At 51.9% G+C, this 18,345-nt stretch overlaps 1 protein-coding gene across 8 annotated transcripts in view; it reads left to right on the forward strand.

Moving 5' to 3' along the window:
• Positions 1 to 13,628, forward strand: part of WWP2 (WW domain containing E3 ubiquitin protein ligase 2) — a 176,815-nt gene extending 163,187 nt beyond the window's left edge. For all 8 annotated transcript variants that reach the window (XM_055553490.1, XM_055553491.1, XM_055553493.1 and 5 more), the window contains 13 exons: positions 1,623 to 1,704; positions 2,300 to 2,428; positions 3,020 to 3,095; positions 3,387 to 3,458; positions 3,688 to 3,776; positions 5,835 to 5,994; positions 7,198 to 7,331; positions 7,561 to 7,701; positions 8,404 to 8,524; positions 8,864 to 8,968; positions 10,123 to 10,219; positions 10,399 to 10,471; positions 11,777 to 13,628. In XM_055553490.1, the coding sequence (XP_055409465.1) occupies positions 1,623 to 1,704; positions 2,300 to 2,428; positions 3,020 to 3,095; positions 3,387 to 3,458; positions 3,688 to 3,776; positions 5,835 to 5,994; positions 7,198 to 7,331; positions 7,561 to 7,701; positions 8,404 to 8,524; positions 8,864 to 8,968; positions 10,123 to 10,219; positions 10,399 to 10,471; positions 11,777 to 11,876 (1,379 nt within the window). In that variant the 3' untranslated portion in view covers positions 11,877 to 13,628. The remainder of the gene's footprint in view (positions 1 to 1,622; positions 1,705 to 2,299; positions 2,429 to 3,019; positions 3,096 to 3,386; positions 3,459 to 3,687; positions 3,777 to 5,834; positions 5,995 to 7,197; positions 7,332 to 7,560; positions 7,702 to 8,403; positions 8,525 to 8,863; positions 8,969 to 10,122; positions 10,220 to 10,398; positions 10,472 to 11,776) is intronic.
• Positions 13,629 to 18,345: the final 4,717 nt, after the last annotated feature.

Here is an 18,345-nt window from a genome sequence, read left to right on the forward strand (position 1 = left end):
CCAAGCACTGACCCAGGGGTCCAGACACCTTAGGTTTAGATCCACGTCGCCTCAGCTCCTCTGACCCTGGGTGTGTGACTGAATGCTCCCAAGTCCCTTTCTTCCTAGATGAAGTTGGGCTAGGATGTTTAAGGACTTTCCCAGCCCTCAAACTACCACGTTGTATGCAGCGAGGTGGTTCCCGTGGGCCGTGGGAGGCCCTCACGTAGTGACAATGGCATCGGCTGGCTAGACAGATCCCCCAGGCTTGGCTTTGGTCCTTGGCCAAGAATACGTGGACGATCTAGTTTATAGCAGAAGCTTCTGGGCTGGGAGTGGCTTCCCCATCCCCTCACAACCCTGTCAGGAAGCCAGTCCTCTGTGGAACGGTCCCACTGGCTGTTCTGAGGTGATGGGAGCTCTGTCATAATCCCAGGCACCTTCTTTTCTTTCTTTTCCTTTTGTCTGTTGTTTTTTGAAGTTTCCATCAAGTAATGGATACCAGGTAAGGCAGACAGGGACCAGGACCCTTGGTTGATACTGTGAACATTGCAGGCTGCTGCTCAAGGGGTGGGGGCTGGGCTCCATAGTTCTGGATCTTTTTCAGCTTCTGGGTTCCCTGTAGCTTCTGGAACTGATTATTTTTATTTCTTTAATTTCTCCCTGTCATCGGTAAAGAGGGAGGGCCATGCACATTGTTTGTTTTCAGGACAGAAACAGTGTTGGAAGCGGAGAAACTTTTAAGTTGGGAAAGGTGAGCGCTATGTTGCCTGCCATCCACCTGGAACCAGCGGGTGCCCCCTTCAGTCCGTCTCAGAATCAGCAGCTAGAGTTGAGCTTGCCCCTGCAGCCCATGCTTGTCCCTCAAACAACTCAGAGCCATCGTTAGTACGGCAGTAGAGGGCCAGGGAGTAAATATTGCCCAAAGGAGAAAGTATGTCTGAGCTCACCAGACACTGCCCCTCTTGAAGCACACACGCAGGAATAATACCAGGACGCCCACAGCCCCAGGTGTCTGCATGTATGCACAGTAAAGAGATTTTGCTGGGATGTGGGAGTTTGAGAACCAAACTTTGCCTTTAAGCAGGAGGGTACAGAGGCCCGGTGGTGCTGAGCAGAGAGGTATGAGGGAAAAGGCAGCCTCCCCCCCGCGCCCCCAGTGACCCTGCCTGTGGGACAGGGATGCCTAGGTTGGCTGCATCCGAGGACCAGAGAGTAGCTGTGATGGACTGGGGTGGGCGCCAGGGTCGAGGGGAGGCTGGGCTGTGTCTCCACTTTGCACACAGCTGGATGCAATTAAGCCTCTGGTTTCAGCTGGCCTGCTTCCCCTTCTGTGTTGCCACACCGCCCGCTTCCCTCCAGCAAACCAACCAACCGACCAACCGAAGACGGTGCTTCATCTTGAGTTGAAAACGTGTATACCCCTCCCCTGCTCCCCAGTAGGGAAAGATTCTCTTTGTCCTTTTTTTCGCCAGTGACAGACATGAGTGAGCCAGGCTTGCGCTGGTTAAACTTCTCTAACAGGGTGGGGACAGAGGCAGAGACGCAGACCTAGCACCCAGGAGGTGGGAGCCAGAGGGGAGAGGACATGGGCTCAGCGTGTCTCAATCTGAGCGTCCACTTTTCTTTCTCCTCCCCGGCAGAGAAGAGACAGGACAACGGACGGGTGTATTACGTGAACCACAACACACGCACAACCCAGTGGGAAGACCCTCGCACCCAGGGGTGAGGACTTAGGCCGGGAGAGCTCTGGGTGGGCCCTGTGCACCTCCGTTGGCCTGGTGGCCTCGCACTGTATTTGGCCTCTGTGGCTGATGTTCTGGGACCTTTAAACACACACAAGTGCCCCCAGACCCTCACGATATAGTGAGAGCTTGAAAGTGGCACCTTACGTTGGCCTTCCTCATGGCTGCAGTGTGGCCTGAGTGGCCGGTGTTGCTGGTCTCTGTTGTACAAGCTGCTGATGAAGTGATTTCAGAAGAGTTATGTGAGAACTCTCCCCGACCCCAATACTCCTCTACTACCCACCCCCCAGAAGCTAGTCTGGGATGGGGCACTTGATGTCTTGGGATTGCTGGTGGCCGCTCAGGCCACGGCCATCCACCCAGGGCGGGGATTCTTCGCGCCTTGGGACAGTAATGATCTCTCTCCGCTGCAGACCTTGGGTATTGCCAATTACATTTCCTTGAGGCCTCTGCGGGTCCTGGGTAAAAGCAGAGAGAAGGCAGCTCCAGCCTTCTGGGGACCCCAGCCCCCTTAGCATGGAAGCCCAGAAGGTGAGATATGAGGCCCTGCAGCCCCTCTCTTCCCGTGTTTCCAGGATGATCCAGGAGCCGGCTTTGCCCCCAGGGTGGGAGATGAAGTACACCAGCGAGGGGGTGCGCTACTTCGTGGACCACAATACCCGCACCACCACCTTTAAGGATCCTCGCCCGGGGTTTGAGTCAGGGTAAGGACTTTGCATGTAGGGCTTCCCAGGTGGCGCTAGTCGTAAAGAATCTATCTACCAACGTAGGAGACTAAAGAGACATGGGTTCAATCCCCGGGTCAGGAAGATCCCCTGGAGAAGGAAATGGCAACCCACTCCAGTATTCTTGCCTGTAAAATCCCATGGACAGAGGAGCCTGGCAGACTACAGTCCATGGGGTCACAAAGAGTCGGACAAGACTGAGCGCCTGAGCACCAGCACCGAGGACTTTGCGCAGGTGACATCACTGTTAGCTTAGGCCTAGTATAGCTGCTCTTACCACCCTCTAGTGGCCAGTTTTGGTGCCACGCCAGTGGCGATGGGGAGGGAAGGGGCTTCTCTATTGAGACTAACACCGGTGGTCTTTCCCTAAAAGCAAGAGGTCTGGCTTTATTTCTAGATTTTCTTTTTAACCTTCAAGTCTGCAGAAGATCTTAGTGGCAGTCCCTTCCTTTCTTTTATGCTTTACTTTACTCGTCTCTAAATTAACAGAGCAGTAGCTTTCCTTAGGGCTAATAAGTTGCCAAGTTTTGAGAAATCTCGTGGATTCCAGAACAACTTTGCTCTTCCCAGGACAAAACAAGGGTCCCCTGGCGCCTACGACCGAAGTTTTCGGTGGAAGTATCACCAATTCCGTTTCCTCTGCCATGTGAGTTCTGGTACTGGGGCCTCCCCCTGGAGATTGGGGTTACAGAGTCATTTCAGCAGCTTCCTAGCCTAATTGCAGGCATTGGAACACTTGTGTCTTAGGTGGGAGCAGGTCACTTGTCTCACTCTGAGCAGTTATGTGACATTGTCTTCCATTCCTAGGGGACCAAGTTCTCTACCCTCCAAACCCGGGGTAGGGGGTAGGGGAAGCCTATTCAACAGACAAGTGATCAGATTGAATAGTTACCACCAATGCCCCAATTTGAGGTCTCTGTTTTCCTTTTCTTTTCAGTCAAATGCTCTCCCCAGCCACGTGAAGATCAGCGTTTCCAGGCAGACACTTTTTGAGGATTCTTTCCAACAGGTTAGAGAATAATCACTGAGTCTAAGACCCAGGACAGGGACAAGGCCCTCTGCTACCACCCTATCTTCTCTTGTGTGGCCCTTTAAACCCGCATGATATGGTTTTTAAGACGTGGGCCTTGGTTATGGGGGATCAGCTGAAGAGCAGGCCTGGGAGTCCCTGGTCGCCTGCCCCTGGCCTGCCATGGAAGGGAGAATGGCAGGCTGGCCACGACCTTCTGTCTCCCCAGATCATGAACATGAAACCCTACGACCTGCGCCGCCGGCTCTACATCATCATGCGTGGCGAGGAGGGCCTGGACTACGGGGGCATCGCCAGGTGAGCTGGGAGCCCTGAAAGGCCGTGCTGCACCCCGCTTCCCCAAGCTGCAGGGCACCCGGCCAGGAAGCTGCCTCCTTTCTCAGACAGTTGCCAAAGCTCTCCTGCACCTTCAGGAGTGGGCAGGAGTGTGGGTGGTCCGGAGGGGCATGAGAACTGGGTCCTGGGGTCCTCTTCTGGGCTGGGCATCAGCCCTCTAGTTGCTGGGTCAAGGGGAGGCCGGGGGGTGGTTTCTAGGGGAGGGGTTCAAGATGATGGCTCTTTTAAAAAAATTTTTTTTTATTTTGTATTGGGGTATAGTCAGTTAAGCTGTTGTGATAGTTTTAGGTGAACAGTAAAGGGACTCAGCCGTCCATATACATGTATCCATTTTCCTCCAAACCCCCCTCCCATCCAGGCTGCCACATACCATTTGAATAGAGTTCCCTGTGCTGTACAGTAGGTCTTTGTTGAGAACAATGGTTCTTTACCAACCAACTTGTCATTATTTCTTTACTTTACCCCATCTAGTCGCACCAGTGGGCAGTGGTTAGATACCGGTATTAAGTGGTTGTCCATTGGAATAGACCCTGGACTTCACTTCCTCTTGAGGCAGCTGGGGTGGATTCAGTTGGGGGTCTTGGCATAGATCTGGCATATATAAGCTGTGTCCCAATCCAAAGGGTATTGATCAATACTCAGCTGCATGTCATGTGCACAGTGACAATAAAATGAAAACAAATGATATACTCCTAAAAAGGACTCAAAGCATTGTCTTGCCCTCACCCCAGTGCTGCTACAAAAGTTAATAGATTGTCTGGCAAAATGTTGCCTTGGACGATGGGGCATGAGGGCCCCGGCAGAGAGGAAGAGCGTCTTGGCTGCGGTGACCGTTCAGCCTGCTGGCCTCTCTTGGTGTGGGGACGTCTTCTCGCTTGGTGTTGGGTTAACTCGCTCCTGGTCCTGTGTGTGCTGGTGGCGTTGCCCTCTGTGTTGGCCCCCGTGGATCGATTGCTCTTTTTTTTCCATGGTGACCGTGGTGACCTCCTCTCTAGGCTCTCCTTGGTGGTGTGGCTCCCACCCCGTGTGTGTCTGTCTCTCTGTGTCCTGCCAGTGGTTTTACCCTATGGTAGGTTACGTCATGCTGTTCTACCACAGGGTAGAACCACGGACAGGATACCGGGGCACCCTCTGCATCGAAGAGATTCCTCGTCTGCCTGGCCACAAACAGCCCAGCAGCCAAGGACTGGCCCCCCTTGGGACGTCCCCCTGCTTGTGTAGCTCAAGCCTCAAAGGACTCTGAATTCTGGCTTGAGGCTTGTACCTAGGGTGCAAAGAGATGCTAAGGTGTGGGCGTTGGTTCAGATGAATTCGTGGACATACGGGGAAGGGTATGGTGGTGGGTCTGGGGTAAAGGGATGGTGGGGTGGTGGGAGTGAGGTGTAGACACAACCTGATGAACAGAATTGTCCTGCATCAAGGATTAAGAACACATTACTGTGTATTCATATTAGACTGCTTAGGTAGGGTGGAAGCAGGGTGACTGCTGGTCATAGAGCCCTTTTGCAAGATTTAGAAAAAAATGTCCTTTCTCAAGACACTTCTGTGTTGGAAAATGGTCACAATATACTGGTTTTATTAGAAAAAAAGGCAGCTTGATGCTATTTTCAGGAAATTTGTTGTGACAAATGTGCACATCTATGATACTTTAACGTCATGTCCTTGTGCAGTGCACAGTCTACACAACTGTGCATGGCAACCCAGCATGCAAGGAGCCCCTTTGCCATTAGATGCTCTGGATATCAGATGGAAAGCCCCAGAATACAGCACCTGGAGCCAACACTCACACACACGGGTTTGCCTGAGCATTGTTGTCCAGTGCAGTTGTTCTGATTCACCCTAGGTCTGACCCTGCCCTGTTCACAGAGGTTAGCCCAGGGTTGATCGCAGTGGGGCTGCCTCTCCAGGATGCATGTCTCCAGACTATGTACTGTTTGACGGCAGAAGAGACTCGTGCCTGCAGAGCAGGTGAGCAGGGTGTGATCCACTAGTCCTGTTTTCCTCTCTCTTCTCTCACAGAGAGTGGTTTTTCCTCTTGTCCCACGAGGTGCTCAACCCCATGTACTGTTTATTTGAATACGCCGGGAAGAACAACTACTGCCTGCAGATCAACCCTGCCTCCTCCATCAACCCCGACCACCTCACCTACTTCCGCTTTATCGGCCGATTCATCGCCATGGTAAGATTCGCTGTCATCAGACCTCCAGGGAGTGCAGTCACAGACCTGTAGACCACCAGCAGCTCTGAAGGCTGGGTGGCCACTCTCTGAGCTCTGCCCTCATCTTTACAGAACTCACTAAAGATGCAGAAAGCTAGTGAGAGTTCTGGAAATAGTCCAGAGTACTGAGGAGGTTTTCACGTTCATTTGTGTAGGACTTGTCAAGAGAAAGCCCAGGGTCCCCGGATCAAAGTCTTCACTTAACACTCAGTGCATGTGCTGTCAAGGGTGGAGGATGACGGGCTGTCTCTGGGTGTTGCCATGAGCTGGGTGGCGGTGTCTGGGAGTGTCCGACTGAGACTTGGGCCTTCTGGAAGGGGATGGGGAATCTACACTAGCTGAGAATGGGGCCCTAGTTAATCGACCGGTGCAGGATGTTGGAGTCATCTGGCAGGAGGAGGGAAGAGCAGGGAATGGGGAGTTGGGCGTTTGTATTTATGTAGAAACGGGAGCACAGTGTAAATTTGGAAAGGGCGTCACCTTGTGTGCATCCGGTTGAGTACCTCGTGAGCACCGAGACCCAGGATGGAGAAAGGGGAGCCCATGGAAGGCCCGGTCCCTCTGCCACGTTTGGTCGTTGGAGAGCTTTCGCTGCTTATTTGCCTTTGCTTCTTCTTCTCACTTCCTGAGTGAGCGTCAGCCCTGCTCCCCTCTCAGGAGGACCCAGGAGCCCATGACTAAGTATGTCCCTTCCCTTTGTCTGGAGGTTCTTGGCCAAGGTGCTTGGGCTCAGGAAGTGGGCACATTCTTCCTAGGTCTAGAGACCCGCCTGGCCCTGTGGCTGACAGGACAGACCAGTAAAACCCTAGACTATTACTCACTGCTGGCCCGCCAGCAGCAGCAGGGGCGTCTGCATTATTTTTGGCTGCCTCTGCTGCCCAGCTCTGAGCAGCAGTGAGTCAGGGCCGCCACCTGGGGCTGTGCTGAGCGAGTCTCCTCTGTGTGCGTGGAGGCAGACCTCTGCTAGAGCGAGGGGCTGGTGGGCACGCAGCGGGCCAGAGGTGGGTCCTTGTGGTCTGCAGGTGGGATCAAGAGGGCTGCAGACCTAGCCTTCAGGCCCCTGGGAGAGCCAGATGCTCAGGACCGCAGGGAGCAGTAGCTGGGCTCTGATATGGGGCATCTGAGGAAAACCAGACCGCTCTGCTGTGCCTCTTCTGTCCCCAGGCTCTGTACCATGGAAAGTTCATTGATACAGGCTTCACACTCCCTTTCTACAAGCGGATGCTAAACAAGAGACCGACCCTGAAAGACCTGGAATCCATTGACCCTGAATTCTACAACTCTATTGTCTGGATCAAGTGGGTCCCCTCTGTTGCCCGGTGCTGGGAGAGGAGGGGTCTCTGGGTGGGTAGTAGGCGGGTGGAGATGCCCAGCTTCTAGGTCCCCCTGTCCTGGGATGCTGTTCTGGGCTCTAGGCCACCTGTGAGTCCTTGTGTCCCACGGGCACTGAAAGTGAGTGACGGGGCAGGACCGAGGGAAGACCCTTCTAAGACAGACACCTTCCCTTTTGGTCTCTTGTGCCCCCAGGGAGAACAACCTGGAGGAGTGCGGCCTAGAGCTGTACTTCATCCAGGACATGGAGATCCTGGGCAAGGTGACGACCCACGAGCTGAAGGAAGGGGGCGAGAGCATCCGAGTGACGGAAGAGAACAAGGAAGAGTACATCATGTGAGTCGAAAGTGCTAGGGAGCCGGCGGGGCCCGGGAAGTGGGGGCAGAGATACAGCCGGCCGCAGAGGAAGAGCCTCACGCTCTTATCCCAGGGCACCGTCTTCAGCTAGGCCCCCTCGTGTGGCCCGTGGGTCTCCAGGGATGGGAAGAACCCTCTGTTTTGCACTGACCTTAGATGGCTGCCGTGGCAGTCATGTGCTGGCCAGAGCCAGGTAGCCAGAGCCCGAGGCCCTCTGTTCCAGACCCTGGGTGCTCCTTGTTCCCAAGTCATAGATTCATGACTGCAGGACAGAATTTCTTTGAAGAGGCATAAAAGTTCGACGACTCCTTCTTTGTTCTCCTAACTGAAAGGGCATCTGTGCTCTGCCTGCTTAAACCCACCGTCACCTGTGGGATTGTACACGAACATGCCTGTTCACTTCAGGTCCCTTGGGCCAGTCTTTTAACCCCCGTTCATCTGAGCGTCAGTCAGCGGTGATGGGAGGAGCAGGAGGAGGAGATGTTGAAGATTCAGGTGTCTGTGGGTTACTGTGAGGTTTTAAAGGCCATGCTCTAGGGCCGAAGTTGCCCAGGTGTCCCGCCCGCCCAGGTTGGCTCTCAGCTGCCTCCTTGCTGCCAGCAGTGGCCACCTCCCAGCAGACCCTGAGCTGCCCCAGAGGAGTGGGTCTCGGGCTCCCCCGACGGTCAGTCTTGGTTTCAGGCTGCTGACCGACTGGCGTTTCACCCGGGGTGTGGAAGAGCAGACCAAAGCCTTCCTGGACGGCTTCAACGAGGTGGCCCCCCTGGAGTGGTTGCGCTACTTTGACGAGAAAGAGCTGGAGGTGAGAGCTGAGATTGTGGGGACCCTGAACCCCCGGCCCCTGGGGCTGTCCTGCCCTTTGATAGCCTTGCCGATCACCCACAGCAACTCACCAGTAAAACCCCATGCTCTCCCAGGATGGCATCAGCAGGCACATACGGTTAATTTGGGTCTTGCACCTGCCCTTACCTGGGCTCTTGTTTGCAAGGGGTTATCATGCAAGACTTGGGCTACCCATACTGTTAAAACTGCCGACAGAGACGTGTGGGGTGCTTCCTCCTGCCAGGGAGTAGACGGGGCCGTGTGTGCCGTGGGGACGGGGCTGGTGCTGGGTGCCTGACACCCCCTCTCTCCTCCATAGCTGATGCTGTGCGGCATGCAGGAGATAGACCTGACCGACTGGCAGAAGCACACCATCTACCGGCACTACACCAAGAACAGCAAGCAGATCCAGTGGTTCTGGCAGGTGGGCCCTGGGTCTGTCCCCACAGTAAGCGCAGAGGCTCTGGGCAGGCGTGTTTGGGCGGTGCCCCCAGGAAGCGAGACCAGATTGAGCTCCAAGCTTGTGGACACTTGTGTCATCACCTTCCTCGTCTTTGACACTCTCCTCACCTCCCCCAACTCCCAAAAGGAGGCGAGAAACCCAGTCTTGGGACGATAGGAGCTGGGTTGTGGCCGCTGCATTCGACAGGAGGTGTTGCTGGCAGTGGGCCAGCCTCGGATGCTGGTGTGCGGGCTGGTGGGGAGGGGGCCATGAGCAGGGAGGAAAGTTCTTGCAGGTCACGTGGTCTCCAGCTGGGTGGAACGGAAAGCTTGGGCTTGGCTCCAGAGAAACTGAAAGAGCTCCTTGTCCTGCATATAAGGAGTCAGTTGCTTTGTACGTGCGGGTCTTGTCGTTGTTATCACTGTGCGGTATAGCGTACATAAAAAAGAACGAGCAGAGGTAGGGTTTCTGTGGAGGTGAAGTTCACATACCATAAAATTCGCCACATTAAGTGCTTGGAGTGGCTCTTACAGTGGCTTCTGACAGTGCTGTGCCCACCGTCACCACTGTTGAATTCCAACGCATTTCATTTCCCTCAGAAAGAAATCTCACACCTATTAAAGCAGTCAGTCTCATCCTTTGTATGTTTTTAAAGATGGAACCTGGGGGACTTCCCTCGTGGTCCAGTGCTTGAGCGCCCACCTTATGGTGCAGGGGACGCTGGTTCGACCCCTGGTATGGGAGCTAAGGTCCCGTGTGCTGCAGGGCAACTAAGCCCACTGGCCACAACTGGAGAGTCTGTGTGCCACAACCGAAGATCCTGCACGAGGCAACCAAGACCCGATGTAGCTAAATAAATACAAATTTTTTTAAAAAGTGGAACTTGGATGAGGAAGAGAGTTTCTGGCCTGGAACCAAGAGATGTCGCATAGACTGGTGGGAATGATGTATACACACAGCCTCTTAGAGCGGCTTTGGGGCTTCCCAGGGGGTAACTGTTACCCACCCCCACAGACCACGCTGGGGCTCCATGTTCTCAACCCCAAAGAGGGGCCCTGGCTCATTGCAGGGTTACAGGTCAGGGTGAAGTGCTGGTCTGAGTGGGCCCTGACTCTGCCTGGCTTGCGGGGCTCCAGGTGGTGAAGGAGATGGACAATGAGAAGAGGATCCGGCTGCTGCAGTTTGTCACTGGGACCTGCCGCCTGCCTGTCGGGGGATTCACTGAACTCATCGGTACGTTTTCCCTGCCCTGCTGGTGCTGTTGGCTGGAGGTGAGGACAGCCCAAAGCAGGGACAAGACCTCATGTCTTCCTGGAAGCAAGTCAGTGTGACTTGTCTGTGGTGGCGTCGGAGGGTCCTGCCTCAGGAAGGGGCCGACTTGGCATAGACAACATGTGTTCCTTTGGATACAGGTAGCAACGGCCCACAGAAGTTTTGCATTGACAAGGTTGGCAAGGAAACCTGGCTGCCCAGGAGCCACACCTGGTGAGTGTGCTAGTTGCAGGGGGAGGTGGCTGGAACCCGAGACCCAGTGAGCCCCCAAGAGCAGCCCTGAGGCCGAGGCGGCTTCAGTGCCTTGATCCTGGCAACCTGTGTGTAGTTGCGCGGTGCTTAGGTTTGGGCAGATGGGGCTGAGGTGTGCCTGGGCCTCTGGTCTTTCGGGAGTTGTGACAGTATCTATGTGCCTTGACAGCCATACCAGCTATGAAATACAGTAAGTCCCCTACATACAAACCTTCAACTTGTGAACTTTCAAAGATGCGAACGTGAGTTCATGTGTCTAGTCATGTAAGTTCGCTCACACCTCTGGCGTACATTGTCACATGCGTGCATCCTCTACAAGGAGCAGAAAGTGGCAAGGGGATTTGCTTTATCTGAGGAGGCACCGTTAGTTTTTGAGGCATAGGACCCAAATGTAGAATGGTATATGAAGGTTGCAGCAGCCGTTCAGAATGTAATCCAGTGCTACCGTGTCACCTGTGATGAGGGAAAAAAGATCTACCACCCAGACATCACTGGATCATTTTTTTTCAAGAGGGTAGACAGGGTTGAATCCAGCAAGGAACCAGAACCTGTGGCATCAACGTCAGGAGTGCAGCTTGCCCACCATCTCCTATTGCTGATGATCCTTTAGCTCTACCGTCTTCCTCTTCCAATCAGGAACTCTTCTTGCCTGTTCACTGGATGCCAAGTCCGTGTATTCCAGCTATTGTACTCTATTTTTCTAAGCTCTGTATTGTAAGATAAAAAATGTTTTGTTTTTTGTGTATTATTTGTATGAAAAGTATTATAAAGATATTACAGTATGAATTTGAGCAAACTCTGGGAGATAGTGGAGAACAGGGAAGGCTGGCATGCCGCAGTTTGTGTACGGGGTTGCAAAGAGTCAGACACTAATAACTGAAGAACAACAACTGGATAGCCACCTGTGTTAGTTGAGTACCTAGGCTAACTTTATTGGACTTAAGAACAAATTGGGCTTACAGACATGCTGTTGGAATGGAACTCGTTCATATGTAGGGAACTTGCTGTATTGAAACACTCCTATTCCAGTCGGCAAAGAGCTCTGTCCCCAGTCTTCTTCTGCAGTTCCCCATTTCCCCTGTAGCCCTGTCCCCGCCTCTAATCCCTTTGTGGTCCAGGGGCACAGCGGGGCCTTTGAGCACCCTGTTGTGTGTGGTCAGCTGGCATCGTGGTTGAGTCACAGTATGGGATCTCTCAATACCCCTCTGGCTGTTAGAGCTCTGACCTGTGCCCCGTGCTGACTGCCCTACTCTCCTTTCTTGACAGTTTCAACCGGCTGGACCTGCCGCCATACAAGAGCTATGAACAGCTGAAGGAGAAGCTGCTGTACGCTGTTGAGGAGACCGAGGGCTTTGGACAGGAGTAACTGAGGCTCTCCCCCACCCCAACCCCCAGCACATGTGTAGTCTTGAGTCCTCCCTGCCCGAGAGGCCGCTGGCCATGTAGCCCCCGGGAGGCCCCTGCGGATGGTAGTCCTGTGTAGGACTGCACTGTCATCAGGCTGGTGGCAGCAGAGCCTGACCTCAAGAGGCCCTGCCCTGCCCTTCGCTCCTCCCCACTGGTGGCAGCCTGGAATAAAGCCCCCATGTCACCCTTGGCCCCATCAGCCATTGCAAAGTCTGGAGGGCTGACCCTCTCTGCAAAGCTCATCCTTCTTCTCCCTTGAGACCAACCCTAGGTTCGTGTGAGTGTGCAAGGGAGGGCGCCCTGTGCTGAAGCCCTGGGCCTCACAGGCTGGTTAGGTGAGAGGGAGACTGGCCATTTGGGGTAGCTGTTCTGGGCTGAGGAAGCCCAGGGTCTTTGTCAGTAAAAGAGGTTCTATTTTGTATAGAGCTTTTCCAGTGATCTATATAAATGAAGGTCTGAGGGAGGGGAGCTCTGGACCAAGGTCACCTCTTGTCCCTGGCTAGCCAGCTCCAGCCATGGAGGCTGAGCAACACGGCCCCTCTCTCTACTCAGTGCTGGCCAGCTTGTTCCCTCCAGCAGATAAAGGGTGGTCACCAGCTGCTTGGATGTCAGGGGGATGGAAACCCCCTCAGATTTTCTTTTCCCTTTTACATAAACTTGAAGCATTTTGTGTGTAGGGCCGCTGTGTGTTCTGTGGTTGGTATGCTGCTGTCACTTCCTGTCAAGGAGCTGGTGCGCCAGGCATGGCTGGGACCCAGAGGCACCCAGCACCGTTGGTCCAAGAATTTCCAAACAGCTGCTCCTCTTAGGAGCCTGCTTCACAGTTCTGTGAGCTCCGGCAGGCCTGACCCAGTGGCTCAGTTTCCCAGCAGCCTTGTCCCCGAGCCTTTGACAGAGAAGGGGGGAAGGGGATTATTGTCCTGAGTGTCACCCCAACCTCGCTGCCTCCAAGAGAGGAGAACTCCCTTTGCTAGATGGAGTGATGGGGGTGCGTGGGGCTGACCTGCTAAGACCCTGGACCTCCAGGCGGCCCGTGCGTCCGGATGGAGAATGAAGTGTGTTCCTGCTACTGTAGAGTGTGTTCACTCTGCCTCGAAGTGTGGCTTTACCTGCACAAAAGAGACGACTCTCTTGGAAACCAGCAGAAGGACCCTGAGCTGCTGTGCACAGTCTGACTTGATTGCTGGAGCTCCTGCCGACCTCTGCCGTGGGCGTCCTGCCATGTGTTCAGATCTTCCAGGCGAACACACTCCTCTGGGAGGCTGGAGTGGTGATTGTTGCTGGGTCCCCGTGCAGGTCGTCAGGCCACCCACGGGGCTGTCTGAGGACAGGCTTGTGCTCCCAGGTCCTTGTCCTCCCCCCGCCACCCTGGCCCGCGTCTGCTCTGTTGTGTGTACTGATGCGAGCGGCTCAGCTCACCGCAGCCCAACTTCCTCCTTCCCTCGGATTGTTGGCTGTGCTTCCCTGCGGTGTCTCACCATGTTGGGGATTGGGGCGCAAGCCACCATGCTATGCAGGGTTTGGGAGCCTCAGGCTCGTGGGCGTGCAGAGTGCGTTCATGTGGGTGTGTGTGTACATACGTGTATATAACTGAGGTGTCTGTACGGAATGCCCTTTGGTAGCTCTGAGTTGGTCACCAGATTGTTTTGTAATGCCCACCCCCTTGCCTTGGTATTGCCAGTTTCTTGTGCAATAAACAATCAGCAGCTGTGGGCAGTGTTGGTGTGGATGTGTCCAAAGTCACTGTCCTCCAGGCAAAAGGTCTCTGGGCCCCACAGACCCTCCAGGTCCACACAGGGGTGGAAATGCTATGACCTTGCTGGTTTTGAGAATTGTGTGTCATTAACTGAGACAGGCACACTTTTGATGGGTGGCCCAGTCTTCAAGGATCGCGGGCTTCAGCTCTCATTCATTTGCCTCATGGCTACCTTTGGCCTGGGTTTCTCTGGGCAGTTGCCATGACACCAGAGCATCAACAGCCCGAGGCTGCAAGTTGGACGGCTTTTAGGACCAGCTCCTGGGTAGCCATTCATTTGAGAAACATTTCCTGTTTTCTTGAATTCTGTGATAATAGAGGGATACCCTGGACTTGAGCTCATGGTCAGCCAGGGGCTTGCCACCCACTTTTTTGAACTTAAAGGTTCTGATAGGACCCATCAGCGCAGTGTTGATGCTTTTGACATGGAAGTGATTTTGTCCCGGATCAAGCCTTGCTCTGATCTGGCGTCTTTCTGGGGTGGGGTGGGGAAGGTAGAGGTGTGCAGAGCATCTTCTCCTGGGAGTTCATCAACCGAAGTCACTACCCCCAACACCAAAGCCATTTCTCACTTGACAGGGCTATGCTGTACTTTGAGGAGGTTTTGACAAAAGTTCATATGTTATACAGACATCTCATAATAAATTCAAATAAAACATCCCTAGTCAAAATTGTTCTCCCCTTTCCTATCTCCCGAAGTAGCTGCTGTTCAGTTTGCTGTCTTTCCAGACTATTTTATGTGTATAAATCATATGTACATATAATTTAAAAGTATATTAAAAATGAGATCTTACACATGTTAAGCAACTCATCTCATTAAATGAGATAGCAGGGACACCGTTCCGTGCCCGTCAGCCTAGGTCCAGTGAATTCTGTAGTGTGTGATATTCCACGTCATGGTTGTTCTGTAACACACCCACCTTTGTCCTGATGGGCACTGCATTTGTGTCCAGCAGTTTGCTGGTGAAGCCTCTCGGCCAGGTCTTGTACACCGATGCTGCTTTTCTGCGAGGCGGCAGTCCTAGAGTTGGACTACTGAGTAAAAGTTTTAAAAAGGTTTAAAATTCCAGGATAGGAAGGGTTCACAGTGAAAGCCCCCCTCTTTTGTTCCTTGGGCATTCTGATCACCATCTGGAGGCAACTATTGTTGCTGGTTTCTTTCGGATCCTTTCAGATAGATTTTAAAATCCCAGCAAATTCTACTCAGTTGCCCTTCAAAAAGGTTCTTGTTTTAACAGCCTTAGTGGTGGACAGGACCCGTTGCCACGCCACTCTGGGAACTGGATCTGTGAACTCCCCTGTCTGTTCTTCCAGTCCTTTCACATTTCCATCTCCTAACTCTGGGCATCTTCCCTCGTACTTTTACATGATCAAAGTTTTTTGTTTGTTTGTTTGTTTTTAAACATTTATGTTCTATTCTGTAACCATAATGCTCTACTTTTTCTAAAGGTTTATTTAGAAAACTGAAAAGCAAGAAAAATGTTAATATTACTATAATGATATAAGTGCTGTTTACTCTGGAACTAAATGGTATAATGTAATACAAATATGTATTCTTCATACAGCTCTTTAACCCTAGGGTTTCTAATTACTGATCTTTGCTTTTATTATAACCTCATTTTTTTTTTTTCATACTCCGAAGTGTTTCAAGTTAAATTAGACAGTCAGGAAGGGTCCCCACCTCAACATGCTGTAATAAGTCCCTGATAAAATTAGCCAAAGCTGCAAAATTATTTTGGAAGTGAAGAGCAGATCTGACTCTGTCACCCAAAGTCCTTAGTGGGGCTCAAGACTTTACATAAGTAAGACCTCACTGGATTTGGAAAGCTTAGCTGTTGCTCCCCCACTGTCCTTCTATATCAGAGCTCACGGCAACCTTCTAGAAAAACTTATACTAAAGATCTATGTGCTTCCATTCAGGGGAACGCTTATAAACATCAGGCTGTTCTTGGTCTTGAGCTAAACTTAGCAACAAGGCCCCAGTTTCATCTTTGGGAAGAAAATTGAGTCAGTGCTCAGAATTATTACCTCTCCTCAGTTCTCAGCAGTCTGCCCCATGAATTTTTTTCTCCAGGATGCTCTGATTCTGAGGTTGGTTCAAGTTCCACAGTCACAAACTCACTTTCCTGTGGTCCATGCTGCGAATCAAGCACCTATCAGCTGACTCAGAGAGGGCACGTGATTTATCTTTGGCATGCTATCTGTTATTTGTACCTTCTGAACATCATCCTGGACTCAGGGCCTCGCTCCAACTCAGTCGATCCCAGTGACGGTGATCATTGTTTTCTTTTTGATGCTTGTCACAATTTTGGCCCCTTCACCTTGACTCTCTTTTCACATCTCCAGATGTCCTTGATGGTCTCTGTGACATCGAATCCCAACTCTTGTTTTTTGTTTTTGCCCAAACACAAAATCAACTCCTCCACTGAGCCCTGGTTCTTTTTGGTCTAAAATAGTACTAGAAATCAAAATGTGGGGGTTCCACCAAAATGGTACCATGAACTCATGACTTGATCAGTTTCTTGGCTGCACAACCATAAAAAAAAAAAGAGAGAACACAAAATATAAAAAAGAGAGAAAAGACTGGCTCAGAAACAAGATAAATAAGTTCATAGGTTATAAATAAAAATGCAGAACGTTGGGCAAGATGGAACCGTTTGGGTCTGCTGCACCTAGAGCCTGGCAGTGATCGCTGAGAGTTCAGCTGCTGTGGAGTAAAGGATCTAAGTATGCTCCAGAATAGATGGGGGGTGGGCACCAGTTGTGTACCTGATATGGCTTTGAGAAAGATGGAGGCCCAAGGAGGAAAACCCCTTAAGCCAAACCATCCCACTGGTTGTGGCCTGGATCTGTGACAGTAACCCAGGTTACTCTAGGCTAGGGCCCCAAACTGCCATTCAAAGACCAGGCTGCAGAATGGATGGTCAGCAGGACAGGACGTGGCAGCTGCAAAACCATCAGACAGGAAAGAATGAGTGCAGACGGAGGAGGAGGAAGAAAACAACTCCCTACTGAGAAATTTTGGCTCCGCATTTCTGAGAAAGACACTCATGAGTGGTCTCTTGCCTGAAGGTCTTCGCTGTAAGGGCAGTAGGTGGCTAGTGGACTCATGGAGCCTTAAGTGTCATTGTTTTCTGGGGGGTGATCAGTTTGTCTAGAGATGAGTCCTCTGCACCTCACCTGAGTGGGAGACTATACCTGAGTCAGGTGGCCTGCCTATAGGCTTCCTGGGAGTAAGAAGCAGGAAGGAGCCAGGGTTCTTGGAGTCCTGACCACTGACCTTTTCTTTCCCTCTGGCCTTCTGCTCTGGCTCGAGTCCCTGCAGCCAGCAGAGTGGAGGGAGCCAAACTGTACAGGGCTTTGGGGGCGGGGACCCACTCTTCTGTGTAGAAACTTTTACATACCCCAGTTTTTAATTTTCTTCCTGCCTTCCTGCTGCCCCTAAGTACTGAGTCTCTGAGGACTCACTCATTTCCTGTCTGCATCTCCCTGTGTCTGAGGTTAACATTTCTCCTTGGTTAGTTACACTCCTCCATGTCCAAACTCTGTTAAACGACCTTGCCCATTGCTGAATCCTCTAATGTTCTCTCTGCCCTTGTGGATTAAAACTTTTCATAAAGCGTTCTTCACAGTTGTTTCAGCGAGTCTGGAGAAGGAGAGGCGCTTCATCTGCTGTCTCAGTTAACTTCCTCTCCTTTGATAGGTCTGCCTGCGGGCAGCTTGCAGCTGTGCAAAGAGGTCCCCACGAGGGCTTGGCTGTTCTGTTATACTGACTTTCCACTAAGCTGCTGTGTTTACCCCCGTGGCACTAACTCCGATCTTAAGCCTGAACCTTTCCTGGCTCAGAACCCTTGTTGGCTTAGCTCCTGCTGTGTGAATTCTAGGCTGGGGCTCCTGCTGCTTGGTCACTACTCCTAATTTCCTCCTTCCAGAAATGTGTCGAATTCCCTTGTCCACCTTTTATTTGCTGCCTCTCAAATTGGGTCAGTTGGCAAGGGGAAAATAGGAAATCTTTGACATTCATTCGCTCTCGTTTTAGTACAGTCTCGGGAGGGAGGAAGGATAAATATTAATACGTGTATGTCAGGACTTTTTTCCTGTTTATTTTTTTAATTGGAGGACATTGTTACAATATCATGTTTGTTTCTGCTGTACAGCAGTGCGAGTCTGCTGTATGTATACACATATCCCTTCCCTGCTGAGCCTCTCCCCCATCCTGCTCTTCCAGGTCATCGTGGAGCACCGAGCTGAGCTCCCTGTTACACAGCAGCTTCCCGCCAGCTTGCTTTACACACGATTGTGTGTATGTCAGTGCCACTCTCTCAGTTTGTCCCACCCTCCCCTCCCCCTGCTGTGTCCACAAGTCTGGGTGTCTATTTCTGTCCTGTACATAATAGGTTCATCAGTACCATTTTTCTAGATTCCATATATATGCATTCATATATGATATTTGTTTTTCTCTTTCTGACTTTACTTCACTCTTATGACAGACTCTAGGTTCACCAGCATCTCTAAAAACAGAACTGATTTTTGCTAATCAGCCATGATTTTGCACCTTATCTCTGAAGAGCATTGACTTGGTTCCTAACTCTAGGGGTTTTATTTTGTTTTGGTTTGTCACCTCCAAAGCCACTGGGGGGCAATAGGTAGTCCTGCTTATAAACAAGAGGAG

This window comes from Bubalus kerabau, chromosome 17 (assembly GCF_029407905.1).
Source record: "Bubalus kerabau isolate K-KA32 ecotype Philippines breed swamp buffalo chromosome 17, PCC_UOA_SB_1v2, whole genome shotgun sequence".
Taxonomy (NCBI): domain Eukaryota; kingdom Metazoa; phylum Chordata; class Mammalia; order Artiodactyla; family Bovidae; genus Bubalus; species Bubalus kerabau.